The sequence below is a fragment of the Vulpes vulpes genome, chromosome 2 (assembly GCF_048418805.1).
Source record: "Vulpes vulpes isolate BD-2025 chromosome 2, VulVul3, whole genome shotgun sequence".
NCBI lineage: Eukaryota > Metazoa > Chordata > Mammalia > Carnivora > Canidae > Vulpes > Vulpes vulpes.
In genome coordinates, this window is record NC_132781.1 from 63690095 (window position 1) to 63705288 (window position 15194).

The window sequence follows — 15194 nt, forward strand, 5'->3', positions numbered from 1 at the left end:
TTCATTTTTAATTTCTTGGGAAGGAAAGAAAGGCAGAAGGGGAAAAGAGAAGTATAGTTCTCTTAGAGTTGGCCAAGTAGTTAGAAATCCTGTAGTAGATACTTTTAATCTGAATAAAGTGTTTTTTCTGGCTTGAAAGAAGGTAATCACAAAGGTGATACTGAGCCTTAGCTCCACCCCTACTCTAAATTTAGCTAAATATTTTCTCTAATGTAATTCTAGCATCAGAATGAAGGAAAGTTGTACCATGGTGTTGAGGTCTATGCTCTCTGAATTTATGCCAGATTTCACCAAATCTACCACCAAATAAAATCAGAAGGTACCATTAACTCAGAATGGTGTATGGGTAGGAAAACAGCTTTAGAGATGATGATGTTTTTTTTAAAAAAAAAAAATTCTTTGGCGAAAAGGAAAATAGCACATATATGGAAGTCTATTGATTCAAATTTTTGGTCACTTTCAATGTAATACAAACATCTTAAGAAATGCACCATTTTCTTTAAGATAGTGCAGTGTGTCTCACTAAAAATCTTTGAGTTTGGAAATCTTGATGAAATCTGACAGAATTACTGGGTTAGAGGATATTTTTTATTGGATTTGGTTCAGGAGTATGTCAAAAGGTCAATCCTTAAAAATCCATCACAATAGAATCATTCATCACAATGGAAATTTCACAAAGGAAGAAAAAGAAGAATGTTTCAAAAAGATGTGATCCTATTTTAAGTTAAATTAGCATAGCATACATAGCAGTAGCAGGTAGGCATTTTTATAAAGCAGGACGGAGAAATTAAAACACAAAAAACTCAAGGTATACTAAGATTAAAGGTATTTCAAGAATTATCAAATTATGCAAATAAAATTATATAAATAAATATAGCCAGAAAACCAAAAAGCCCAATATAAAAACTATGCTTTTAATAAACATTAAAAATGAAAAAGTAAATGCTTGATTCTACAGCCAGATAGAAAATTATATTAAAGTCGGTGAAGATTTAGCATACTCCGACTATGTCACCAAATTTTTTAAGTTCTGACAAATGTAGTTCCATTCTTTTTTACTTGGCCCTCCGTTTTGATTTCCTGATAGTGTTAGAATATTCCCATAAGAAAAAAAAAGGATAAATTTAATAAGAAAGATAGATGGTAGTTGCCCACAGTGCAGAATTCAGTACAGGAGTGAGGCCTCCCAGCAGGATAATAACCATTGTGTATGTGCCTGTGTGCATGCGTGTGTAAAACTCAGAACGAGGTACTGATTAAGAGTATAGAAGCACAGAAGTTGGACACCTCTGGGTTCCAATTCTGACTATACCTGTTGCGGAACTCTGAATTGTCAATGTTTATCCTCAGTATTCTCACCTATATGGTGGCTACAATAAAGATTATATAATATATAAGATCTGGTTCAGGGACTGGCTCATAATAGATACTCAAGAAATGATCAACGTGGTACTGATGTCATTATTAGCATCAGGACCTTCACTGGCAAGAGAGAAGCCTGCAACTGCCCAGCACTGCTCCCTCTGGTTCTTCTGTGGGAGGGGGTGGGGGCAGGAGGAGTAGAGGCCAGAATGATGGCTGCAAAGGTCCGACTCGAAACCTCGGTTTTCTATATGCTCTACAATATTGTCCTTTCTATTATAACAACTGTCTCCAGGAACACATTATTAAAATCACATTCTAATGCCTTTAAGCCTTAAAAATTTGGAACCATAAGGAAGCTGCCGACTTGCAATCTGGTCCCTAGTCACTGAAGAAACCATGGAGTCGCTTATGATGAAGAGTTTGTGAAAATGCCACATTTCTCTTTACATAAGAGAACTGGAAATTGGATCAAAGAAGCTGGGGAAGATCATCTCATGGGAAATGAAAGTAAATGAGCTCTTTGAGGGCAATACTGTTTTATTTTAAAAGGCAATAAACCACGATGGTTATGAGGTCAGGCTTTGGAGTTAGAACTGCCTGAGTTCAAACCTTGGTTCTACCATTTAAGAACTTTGTGAGTTGGCAAGTCATTTATACATTTTTTTTTAATCTGTAAGATGAATGCAATTATACATATATTTTTCATAGGTTTTATTGGACAACTAAACAAAAACAGTCTGTGAGGAGTTCTTGATCTAATGCCAAACTTCCAATAAATGGGAGCCGCTATTACCACCACCATCATCATCCTCACTACCATCTCTCCTTGGTTCCCTGTTACTGAGCAGAGCATGGGGCACACTGTAGGAGCTCCACAAATGCTTGCCAGATAGAAATTCAGTGCTAGCCTCCACATTTCAGAACCCTAAACAAACCTGAAAGACAAATTTTGGCTACACCTCACGTTAAAGATGAACTAATTCAAGCAAAGGCAGCAGAAGCAGCAGTGAACTTGACTTGATCTTTATTTCTTAAGTTTGTCAAAAGAACGAAAAAAAAGTAAGCTCTAGGAATAGTCTTTCACCTTGCTGCTGCCCTGTGGTCTCCCCTCATATCCTCATGCAGAACACTAGCTTCACAGGCAGGGTTTCTGCTGCAGAGACCCAGATCTAAACTGCTTAACTGGCCTGGGAAGCCAGTGCTTCCTGTTTCCAAACAGTTCCGTACTCAATCAGTGATGGGGTTTGAGGCATGTATGAGTGCAGCTGGCCAGGGTCACAGGGTATCCCCATGAACTTAAAGCTATAACACACTATTGCTCCTTATGTTTTTCCATGTAAAAAGACTGACTTCGGCAAGGTCAAATCAAAGTAAGCCTCCATAAGGAGGCACAGAGAAAAGTACCCACCCTGCTTACAGCAGGGAGAAAATGACATCTGAGGCCCCTAGACCTGTGGGACTGGGGGGGTTGGGCAGGGAAGGCGTTGAGCCGTGTCATTTTTAAAAAGTGAAAGGCACATATTTCTCTTGATCCCGGTTCATTTGATCTGCCTTTCAAAGGCCGATTCTTAAGTAAAAGCATTCTCTAAAGTTGTCCTCTGTTCTTTTAAAACACACATAAGTCAAATGGTAGAAGAAAAAGATTCCCTCCTCCTAAGTAACCCCTGATACCTCTCTTTCTGTGTGAATTCTGAGGTTAATTGTTAATCCTGACTCTTACTTGGTCATTACTTAGGTGTTAGTTAAACTATACTCTCATCTGCTGCTTCCTGTATTGACTTTTTACAGGAACTACCAAGAATTCTGTGGTGAATGCTTCTAAGTTACCCAATTTCAATGGTAAGAAGGTTTTGATCTGAAATGAGCTAATGTGATGATTCCCGAAGTAAAGAATAGTTCTACTCATCAAAGTCTGGAATCACAATTGTGAATGCTGGACTATTTTATTCTTGGTGTTTTGAAATCTAGGCTTCCCACAATATGTTGGAAGCTATAGTAATAAAACAATTTCATTTCCCACACTTTGGGCACAAACACTGCCTAGTGAAAATGTTTTCTGGACCACCTTTTTCATTGATTTTTTTAAAAGATTTTATTTATTTATTTTTTATTTTTTATTTTTATTTTATTTGTTTATTTATTTATGATAGGAACACAGTGAGAGAGAGAGGCAGAGACACAGGCAGAGGGAGAAGCAGGCTCCATGCACCGGGAGCCTGACGTGGGATTCGATCCCGGGTCTCCAGGATCGCGCCCTGGGCCAAAGGCAGGCGCCAAACCGCTGCGCCACACAGGGATCCCAGATTTTATTTATTTACTCATGAGAGACACACGCAGAGAGAGAGGCAGAGACAGAGGCAGAAGGAGAAGCAGGCTCACTGCGGGGAGCCTGATGTGGGACTCAATCCTAGGACCTGGGTATCACCACCTGAGCCAAAGGCAGATGCTCAACCACCGAGCCACCCAGGTGCCCCTTTCACTAATTCTTACGATGACTCTTTGCACTGACTCAAAGTTGCCAGACGGAAATACCCATAATTATAAACCTTAGCAGCTGAACAAAGGTGAACTTAAGGAAGGTCAAAAGGAAAAGCAAGCTCATGCTCATTGATCCCTTACATCTCTCTTGCTCCTTTCTCAATATTCTAATCTGTTCCTGCAAATACTCAGGTGCTTTGCAAAAAGAATCATTGCAAAATAAAGAATAAAGGGGCTTTCAGCTTTAATTCCTCTGCAGCCACATTTGGGTGCAGGGTTAGAAAATAGTTAGGAAGAGGCGTTGTTGAAAATGTGAGTCTTGCATCTTTTCCTAAAAATAGCAATTTATACAGTATCTGTTCTCTGTGTCCCTTTGGGATCATACACGATTACTCAGCTAAAAAAAAAAGCTTTTAAACACATCTGAGTTTTATGAGTTAGGATTTTACACTGTGTTGATGAAAAGACATAACACAAAAATAAAAGAAAAAATGGGTGGGGGCTGATGGGCTAAAGGGTTCATCTGAACAGATGAAAAGATTTCTATTATGCCCTACTAGTAGCTAAGCACTAAGAGACCCCATAAAAAACTCAGCAGTTGTGTCATGTGAGCCCACCTTTAAGGAACCCAGGGGCAAATTCATTCCTATATATCCTCCCATAACATGAGGTCATAAATGCCTGCAATGACCTCTCTAAAAATGGATCTGTCCAGATGAGGTTCTATTGCCTGTGTGGTCGAAAGCTGTCAGACTTTTCCACCAGTTGATGTGCTGGTGTCGTGGGGCAACAAAGGAACATAAAACCTTTTGGTAGTGGATTTGATGCTATGAAACTCAACTTCAAACCTACCCTACAACTTGCTTTGTTTAGGCAAAAGGGATAATAGATTTCCCTCTGTCCCTGAAAAATGTTAAGACCCAGACTCTCTTAAGGTTCTTCATATGTGACCAGAAACAACTTTTTTGAGGTTACTTTAAATTTTATTTTCCTATATGGTACGTGAAATGCATATTCCTTCATGATTCCTGTCATAAATTAATTAAGCCAGTTAACTGACATTGTGGAAACCAGGGATAAGAGATGAATATTTAAATCTTTCAACTGTTTACCAAGTATTTTATGCATAATGTATGTGTTCATCTAAATACTCTGAGGGGCAAAACCAGTCTTAATCATAGGCTAAGAAATTATAGTTTCACTTTCCTCAAATTCATCTGAATGGCAATTGACTTATAAATGTGCCAGCTTGAGAGAAGTGGAGGACTTTTGCCTTTCCTTCTGTGTACTTCTGTATTGCTTGAATTCTTTTTTTTTTAATTTTTTAAATTTATATATGATAGTCATCCCAGAGAGAGAGAGAGAGAGGCAGAGACATAGGCAGAGGGAGAAGCAGGCTCCATGCAGGGAGCCTGACGTGGGATTCGATCCCGGGTCTCCAGGATCGCACCCTGGGCTGAAGGCAGGCGCTAAACCGCTGCGCCACCCAGGGATCCCTTGTTTGAATTTTTTACAAAAATGTACTGCTCCATCACTTGTATTGTATAGTTAAGCATCTTAAAAATCTGAAAAATGAGAACTGTTGAGAAATAAACAAAAATTGGGGTGCCTGGGTGGCTCAGTCGGTTAAGAGTCTCCCTTTAGCTCAGGTAATGATCCCAGGGTTCTGGGATCGAGTCTCACAACAGGCTCCCAGCTCACTGGGGAGCCTGCTTCTCCTTCTCTTTCTGCCTGCCGTTCCCCCCTGCTTGTGCTCTCTCTCTAATAGATAAAATCTTTTAAAAAATAAATAAAATACACAAAAATTTTCAGAGACAAATTTGAAAGGATATTAACAGTGGATGTTTATAGCTTCTAGATCTATATAGGTAATTTTATGCTTTGTATGTACTGTGGTGCAGAGTATCAAATACAAATTATCAATAATTGACCAGTATTGTTGTATAATAGAAGAAGAAAATGCTTGTGTCACAAAAAAAGAAATGGAAGCTCCATGAAAGTTAAACCTGCTCTTTTAACCCTATCTCGTCTTCTAAATAGGTATTCTCATAGGGTTCGTATTCATCTATTTTTGCAGATAGTCACCCCATCAATCAAAGCTACATATTTGACTCTTGACTTTCTAAAAAATCTACCATATGTTTTTTTTCTTCTTCAGAAGTTCATTTCTAAAGGTTTTTGTCAGAAATCAGTAATTTTACTCTATTCTCCAGGCCTTCTGATTCAAAGAAAATAGAAATGCAGTCAGCAATAATAAAGAATGGAGAAAAGTTACAAAATGATCATGTTATCCAGGAGTCTGCTGTGTGCATGTGCATGGGGGGCAGTGGAAGCAGGATTTAGGAACAGGTAAATGGAAAATAATGGGAAGAAGGGATACAAGGGGAGTAAGAAACATAGTGAGGAGGGGCAAATCAATTGACTAAATTGTGTGGAACTGCCATTTGCATAGGTCAAAAAACCTAAATACTGGTAATTTAATGTGGTTCAATCAAATAACTACAATAATAATAATAATAATAACTAATAATAGAAGGAGTGAAGGAGTGAGAAGGACATCAAAATGAAAGTTTTTAAAGTCCTCAAGTCCTCATTCTACTGACCCCTGCTTCAGTGTGTTCCAGAACTGATGAGAATCTTGCAGATAAGGAATTCTACTCTTCACATTACCTGTCAATGTACTGAGGAGGAGAAAGAGGTAAATATTTCACATATTTACCTTCAAGATGGGAGCCATAAAGACTGACAGACCAGTCAGGATAAACACGAGGGTTCCAGTGACTCTCTGTTCCCTAAAACCAAATAAAAAGATTACCAATTTACCTCTTGTTTTTTATAAATATGCTCTTGTCTTTTCACCTTCCAAAAAGATTATCCATTGACCAAATTAATGTTTGACGAAAACAGCAGATGTATTGATATCTTATAGAAATTAATACCTCAAGGACAGCATATAAGCTCAACATAACTATAGAATTCTCTTAAAACTATTGTATAATGTGATTTCAATTCAAGAGAAAAGTGATAAAGTGATTCTGTTAAATCCTTTGCTCCTTTCATCATCATCATCATCATCATCATCATCATCATCATAATAATAATAATAATGTCACTTGCTCTTAGTCCATCAATTCCTGGCCTCTTTGAAGCCCTTATTTTTTAAATGACCTGTACTGTTGTGTAATTACACCTTCTTTCACAGGAGACAGATATTACATTGTCCTGCATTCTAATTAACAAACAGCTCAGGGAAATTTCATAAGTGCAATAAATCCCATCAGTCTAATTTCCAAATCTACAACAACAAGAGTACTTTTTAATAAATAGGATTCCCATCCAACACCCCCTCCCCCAGCCCCCAAGAAAGAATCACCCACTGTTGTGGCGTGGGAAACAACGGCTCTGTCCTGCAAGCTATGCACTCAAGCACTTAGAAGCAGGGTTTGCTATAAAAAGTATTCAACAAAGTATAAAGGTCTTGGACAAGTCCTTCATGGCTACCCAAATTTAACAGCTGGAGGTCAAGGTTTCTCAGTGCTTATGGGGACAGAAAATGAACTGGAAAATAAGAATTCCTTTCCCTTTGTAGAATCTTAAAAATCACAAGGAGGCTCAAGAGTTTTGGGGAGTCTCAGCAAAGCTGAAAGGTTAAAGGGTTTTGCCTTTACACAGGATTGTGATAGAGTAAGTACCACAGCACCGAAATAAGCTGCATGATGAAGAAAATGAATGAGCTGTTTGTGCTTTTATGTTGCATCATTTAGCCTTCATTAATCAAAAATGTTTTATGTAAAATAAGAAGTGAACTCGAAAAATTATTGAAGACTTTTTAAGGAAAATTTAGTCCTTTCTGGAACAGCAAGTACAGGAATAAATTAATCATCACCAGCCTTTTCTCCTCCCATTCTTCCCATTTCCTATGGATGACACATTGACATGGCATGATGTGTTTTGCCATTTTCTTCTGACTTAACGTACCTCACTCCTAGAAACTTTGGTTGTTCTCCAGGGGCAGAAGTCTCTGTCTCCATCTTCAAACTGTCGATGTGAGCAATGGAAATGACAGTAGCAGCCACATACCACGGAAGAGCCATAAAAGAGCACACCACCATGAGGATGGCCACCCAAAAGAGATCCAGGTGATATCCAGCTCCTTTCTGTACAAAGAGGTAACAAAATCATATGGAAAAAAATTACTCATCTTGTCCAATTTCCAGATGGGAATTAAGATTACCAAAAAACCTCAACTCACATGGCTTGCTAAAAATATCTACTTCAAGGTAAGTTTTTCAAGTAAGAGAACTTTATCTTCCTCATATTATCCCCCTAGCAATTAAACACAGAGCTGCCACATGACACCTCCTCTAGCTTGATTGAGGTCGCAGCTTACGTATCATTTGCTTGTTAGTTATCCTCTCTGTATCCAATTTTGTAATCAGAAAAATGGAGACAGACACCTACTTTGAAGCACTATTATGACCATTCAGTGAAGAAACAGAGGCAAAACATCTTACAGGAACTTAAAAGGTAGTGGTTGTTGCACAGTAGGAGCTCAGAAAACAGTTATGATAGCTGTGGTGGTACTGGTTATTGTTAATACAAGCACAAAAAGCACCTTAAAAGCAGGCACTAATCCTTCTCTGTTTGACTGTCTAGCAAGAAGTTGTTCACCTAGACAGTGTTCAGCATATGTAGACCAGAGATCTGAAAGCAACCTTGAGAAGGTAGGCATAAGATGATTTCTCACCTTTCACAGTATATGAAAATAATTGTTCAATAACCTATTCAACATGATCATCAAGGTAATTAATGCACCCTTCATCAGAAGAGGCTGATTTCAAACACTGTCCAATGGTCACAATACCATTTATTGACTGGAAGAGCAGACGATGTAACAAAAGGTCTCTCTCTTTTACTCACTATATAAATAGTGTTAAATGTGTCCGCAATGTTATTCTGTGATTATATTTCTCTGCTCTATTTATGAAGAAACCAAATGCTTAATACCCCTACGGAGCCTGAGAAAATAGAGCAGTCCAATTTCACAGCATGAAGCAGCAACACCATGAGCCAGGATATGACCAATCTGAGGGAATGGAGATGTTGCCTTTAAAAAATGAGAATGTAATTTATACTAGAAACCTGGTGACTGTTATCATGCAGATCCAATTACAGTTAGTTAGAACTCTGCTCTCTTCTCACTGAAATGCCAAGACTTCACTGCTGGCTCACAAACATAGGTCTAATCATGTTCTCAGAGAACTCATCATAGGCAAGGGTTGACACAAGAAAGAAAAGCATATACTGACTCTGTCCACATTTGACTATGAACAAAAGCCTCCTTGGGAGACAAAGGTTAATATATATTCATAAAAGCAGTTCATTTCAGTACAAATGGTTTGAAACCATAGGGTTTGAATTGGGAGTGGGATATGGTAAGGGAAAGGAGAGCACAGGGTGGAGATTAGCTGAAATAAACTTGTTCAAGAATTACTAAGGAGGTGAGTATCATGATATATCTGGGTCTCAATCATTCCATTCCTTGAACAAATATTACTACCAATTTATTAATAGGCACAATTCTAGGTGTTAATGGCATATCCGTGAATGAAACAGACAAAAATTCCCATATGCAAGGTGTTTCCATTCTACTGAGACAACAATAAACAACATAAGTAAACTGTAGACTATACAGTATCTTAAATAGTACTAAGTACAAAGTAGAACTATGAGAATTTGGGCTTGTAGGCTGAGTGTAATGGAGGCCACTGGAGGGTTTTAAATGGAGGAGTGACATGACTGGCTTATGTTCTAAACACTATGGCTGCTGTGTTAGGAACAGACTAAAGAAAGTCAAGAACAGTAAGACGAGTTAGGAGGTTGCTACCATAATCCATACAAGAAACTGTGACATTTATAGCTGGAGTGTTAGCAGTCAAGAATGGCAGGAAGTGTTTGGATTCTGACTACACTTTAAGGTGGAATCTATAGGATTTGCTCATCGCCTGTGAACATGTCTTATGTCCTTGCTGTAGACCGCTCATGATCTGGCCTCTGTTCACATCTGTAGCCTCATCTTTCACCTCTCGCCGGCCCAGATCCTGTATCATGGCCACTTTCAATCACATACAATTCCTTCAATGTATCTTTCATACTAATGCCTTTGTGTCTTTGTCCATATAGTACCCTTTCCCTGGAATAATGTCTACTCTTCCTTCCTTTTACCTTGAATCAGTCCTACTCAACCTTAAGACTTAAATCAGCCTTTCTATTTTCTTTTAGTTTTCTTGCCTCAAGCCAAGTGAGATGGGGAAGTCCAGTTAAGTTATATTTCCTTTTCTATGTTCCACTATTGCGTTACACTTTCCTTCACCACAGCACTCATCACACTGTTTTGAAATTATGTGTGTATTTATCAGTCTTTGGTACTAGACTATCCTGAATACTGAAGTAGAGTTCATGGAGCATACTCAATTCTCAATTAACATTTACCAAAAAACGAACCACAAATAGCATGTATACATTTTTCTGAGCAGCAAATATAGACTCTTAATCAGCCATACAAAAAATTAAAACTAGATTTGTTAATTGGTAGAAATGTGAATCACCTGGAGGGGGGGGCAGTGGACAACGGCTAGAAATGTCAGTTTTAAGCCCTATATAGACTAAACCACTCAAGACTATATTAGAGGTACCATCATGGTAATTAATGGACAGGGTTCCCAAATCTTGGCATCAAGGAAACTGTAATAACTAAGGATGTACACATTGCCCAGATCAATGGGTCAAAAGAAGAGTTGTGGGAAAAGTTATGTAGGCTACCATGAGCCAACTCCATGCTTTCTTGCTCTATTTCAACAAAAACAATTTTGAACAAGATATCCTGGAGACTAGCAAAAAGGGGCCACATAATACAAAGAGGGTGAAATGAGGATTTCAGAAAGTAGAATACAAAGGAAACTATGCAAAACCACCAAAATAAATAAAGGCTCTGGGAGAAAATAATTATAGATACATAATTACTGTGTGCCCTGACATCATTCTCTTCAAAAGTGTCTTCCTTTCCCTCAACCATGTTGAGACTTCTTAATACTGTTAAGAGGAGGGGGAAATCATCAACATGACCTGAAGGCCCTGGCAGGTCTGCCTCTGTGTGGTTCCCTCTCCATCTTCAACTCTTCATCTCTCAGGGCAACCACACTGGATTATATCAGGCATTCACTCTTGTCAGGTTACTTCTCTTGTAAAGCCTGTACTTACATAGTGATTCCTGTGCCAAAATGGAATCTAGCCTCATCTAGCTAATTCCTACTAATGCTTTTAAAAATCAGTGTAAGTTCCACCAGTTTAGGAACTCCTTATAGTTCCTAAAGTAGGTCAAACGTTCTCTTATAGATTCTTAAAGCACCATCTCCTTCCTTCACAGCACTAGCCACATTTACAATGTCATATTTTGCATGATTATTTGAATTATACTTCTCATTCTCACGGACCAGAAGCTGTAATGAGAACAAGGACCATGTATGTTTTTATTCGCCACCACTGAACCCCCAGAACTTGGTACAGTGCCCATCATAGAGGAAACACTCCAGATAAATGTTTGTTGGGTAAATGAATACCATTCAATGGCACTCTGCTATATCCTAAAAGGAAAAGAATAGATAATATATAATTGTTGTCCTCAAATGGCTTACAATGTAGTGTTAGAGCTGAACAAATCAATAGGCATTTGCAATACTATTGTGTTCTATATTTGGGGTGAGCTTGCATGGTAAGGTGCCATGCAGAAGGAGTACTAAACCCAAAGTCAAACATGGTATTCATAGAAGGTGGTATTTAAGCTGAGTTCTAAAATGTGAGCCATAAGCATCTGGGAGGCAAGATATGGAGAAGTAGGAGAAATAAACTAGGCAAATACGCCACCATTTTGAGAAAAGAAATAGAGTTGATGCATAGGAGGAGATGGGAGAGGTAGGAAACAAGGCTACAGAAGTTAAGAACTTTAATGTTTTGCTAAAGACTTTGGAATTTTTATCATAAGAGCAAAGAGAAACCATTGAAGGCTTTTAAGGGAGGCAAGTGATATGATCAGATATCTGTTTAGAAGAATGGCTCTGTTGGTTTGCAGAGGATATACTGGAAGTGGTCAAGACTAGAGGCAGAGAGGATGGATGTGACAGCATTGCCATAGTCCAGGCCGGAGATAGCACAGTTCCAACTAAAGTAATAGGATGGGGAAGGACAATGGACAGATGGGACAGATTAAGGAGACTGTGAGTCCAAAGAGGGAAAAGTAATGAATTTATTTTGCCAAATTTCAATGTTTGAGGCTTACAATGTCTATCTAGTACAGTATCCTACATACAGTGAACACCGGAGACATATTTACTGACTAGAATAGTAAAAGCTATCCTAAAAAATTCAAAGTGCTCCAACTATTGCCATAAAGACCCAGAGCCCAAATGGTTATGTTAGAGACTTTGTTCCTGCAAAACAAACCTATATATATGAAAACAAGCCAACCCTAAGATGTTTCTTTTAGTAAAAGGTATCTGAATAAGTAGAATCAGATGGAATAAAAATAGTATTCAAATATTGGAACTTTTAATAGAAACAGTACTGTAAGAAATATAGACAACAGCATTTTTCAAAAATAGCATGTGAATTGTTCCTTACACTTTCCTCCCCATTGCCATTGCCTTTTGCAGATTTTATAATCTCCTACTTGGATTATTCAGGGGCCTCCTAACCACTCCCCTCCACCCACTCCCACTCTGGCACCTCTCCCACCCAACTTTAATGCTGCTAGCAAGAATGTTTAAATGCAGTGCTGGTACCATCCATCCAGGCTGGAATGTTGAGGAAGCAGGGAAGGCCAGCAGGAGATGAGCAAGACAAACAGGACAGAACTGGTCATAATGAACACCTGGCTTGCCATGCTGAGATGCTCCTCATGTGATAGTATGATAGGGGCACACAAATATTCCTGAAACCTCATCATTCCTTAGATATGCCTTGCACATTCCACCCTACTCTTCAAACTGGTATCCTGTTTCTAAGTCTTGACATTTGTTTAAGTCCATTCTCTCTCTTCAAGGTCCCGCTCAAATTCCCCTGCCTCCTTGACATCACTTAGCAACCCTCGGCCCTCACTGCCGTCCTCACCATAGAAGTCCTTGCTTCAGTCCTGTCCCTGACAGCCCACTCTCCTTACAGAGTAGTCTTTTAAAAATCTCCATTATTATATGACATTTCCCTGCTCAAAACCCTCCAGTGGCTTCCTGTTTCCATCCAAAATAAAACACAGTAAAATTGTCTGTAAGGTTCTATATCGCTGTTTCTTTCTGGAACTATTTTGCCCTATAGGGAACATTTGTCAATGTCTAGAAATATTTTTGTTTGTCACAACTTAGGGGAAAGAGAGGCATCTAGGGGGTAGAGAGCAGAGATGCTGCTAAATAGCCTACAATACACAGGACAGCCACGACAAACAAAGAATTGCAGTTGAGAACCTTTGTTCTACGTGATCTGGCCTTACGCCCTTTGACCTCATCATGCATCACTAATTCCTCTTGTTCCAGTTACACTGGTCTGTTATCTGTTCTTCAACATACCAAGCTCCTTCCCACCCTGGGGCCCTTGCACTTGCTCATATCTTTACTTGGAAAACTGTTATTTAATAAGCACCCATTGAACACCCTATACTATGTTAGGCCTTGAGTTAGATAAAATAATAAAACAGAATATGTGCCCCTAAGGGGTTTAGATATTATTATTTGAAGCCAGATATGGAAGCAAATAATTTATTGTATGCGTAAGACACAAGGCACAAAGAAAATCAAGTCAATCCCAACCTTGGTGGTGGAGTTAAGGGGTGAATAGGGAAAAATCCAATAAACTCCTTCAGAGCAGAAACCATAACAATTCTTATCTTTAACAACTAACACAAGTGTTCCATACATAGCAAGGACTCAAAAAATGCTCAAAAGGTTATGTATGTCCTTTAAAGTTTAAAAAAGTCCTGTCTTTGTGAATATAAATCTAAAGGATGTTCTACTTTTTGAAACTAGAGATTGTTTTAAGTAGCAGGACAGGAAGTGAAATTTTACTTTCTTTTGGTATTGTATATGCCTTGCTAATACAGAACAAAAGTCAATTGGAATAAACCCACAGAAATCAAGATCTACAGGAGAAAAAAGACTAATCTACTGCCTAACGTTTGTATCTGGCAAAGAGATGATAAAAAAGGGTCAGGAGAAGTACACACACATGCACAGACACAGAATAAACATTCATACTAGGAGTGCCCCACGATCCAGACAATAAGCTGGTTTATGGTTCTTGTCACCAAGAACCATGACATAATTCCTCCCCACAAGGAGCTAACAATCAGATGAGGAGACTCAGATTTGTACACAAATTATAATGCACTCTAAACAGAGATTCAAAGAGAAATATACTTGGAAAAGACACCCAAAGTACAGAGGATAAACTGTTCAACAATGTCTAGAGTGAACCCACAAAAACTTCCTGCTGTGATGACATCTAAACAGGGCTTTGAATAATATGACACTTACTACGAGAACTGGAGATGGGTTGACATGTTTTCAGCTATCACCTGTCTAACACAGTACAACAACTCTGACAACCATGAGGTCCAGGATAACCAAATTCTTTAATATGTATTTACTGAGCCTACCATATGGAAATCATTGTGATGGGCCACAAGAGAGGTGGAGAAAGAACTAAACCATGTCCTTGCCTCAAAAATGTTTGGGCCAGAAAAGGAGATAAGGTAATTATACAACCTAACCTCCATGCAAGATATCATGTGACCAGTGCCACAGAGTGATACATATATAGTAAGAGCAAAAATAAGAACAAAAGAAATTACATTAGGAGTGAAGGCTACACTGATATGTTCATATCTGGATGCTCTTAAAAGATGGGAAGGGTTTTGGTAAGTGGTAATCATCGAGGAATGGAGAACAGAGTTAGAATAACTGGCAGGAAATGCTAACAGATTTGAGGAGAAACCAAAAATCCATTGATCTGAGCATTGTATAGTATGTGAAGAGCATTATTCTAAATTTAGGTTGAGAAAATATCACAAAGAGATTTAAATCCCAGGTTAAGGCAAATAGAGTTTCTTCAAGAGGCAAATGTTTAGAAGGCAAAGGTTTAGAAATATAGGACTGACATATAAGAACGACACTTTAAAAAATTACTGCTTTTGAAATGAAGCAAGGGAAACTGATTATTAACTCATGGCTAAACAGTTAGAAAAGTCTAGACATGAAATAAGAGGACTGGATTTAAGGTTATAATAGGAATAGAAAGAAAAAATAAAA

General features: G+C 38.4%; 1 protein-coding gene across 16 annotated transcripts in view; it reads right to left on the reverse strand.

Annotated features, from left to right (window-relative positions):
• Nucleotides 1–15194, reverse strand: part of SLC4A4 (solute carrier family 4 member 4) — a 424139-nt gene that overhangs the window by 17748 nt on the left and 391197 nt on the right. For all 16 annotated transcript variants that reach the window (XM_072748813.1, XM_072748814.1, XM_072748806.1 and 13 more), the window contains 2 exons: nt 7822–8000; nt 6563–6635 (listed from right to left, as the gene is read on the reverse strand). In XM_072748813.1, coding sequence (XP_072604914.1) covers nt 6563–6635; nt 7822–8000 — 252 coding nt within the window. The remainder of the gene's footprint in view (nt 1–6562; nt 6636–7821; nt 8001–15194) is intronic.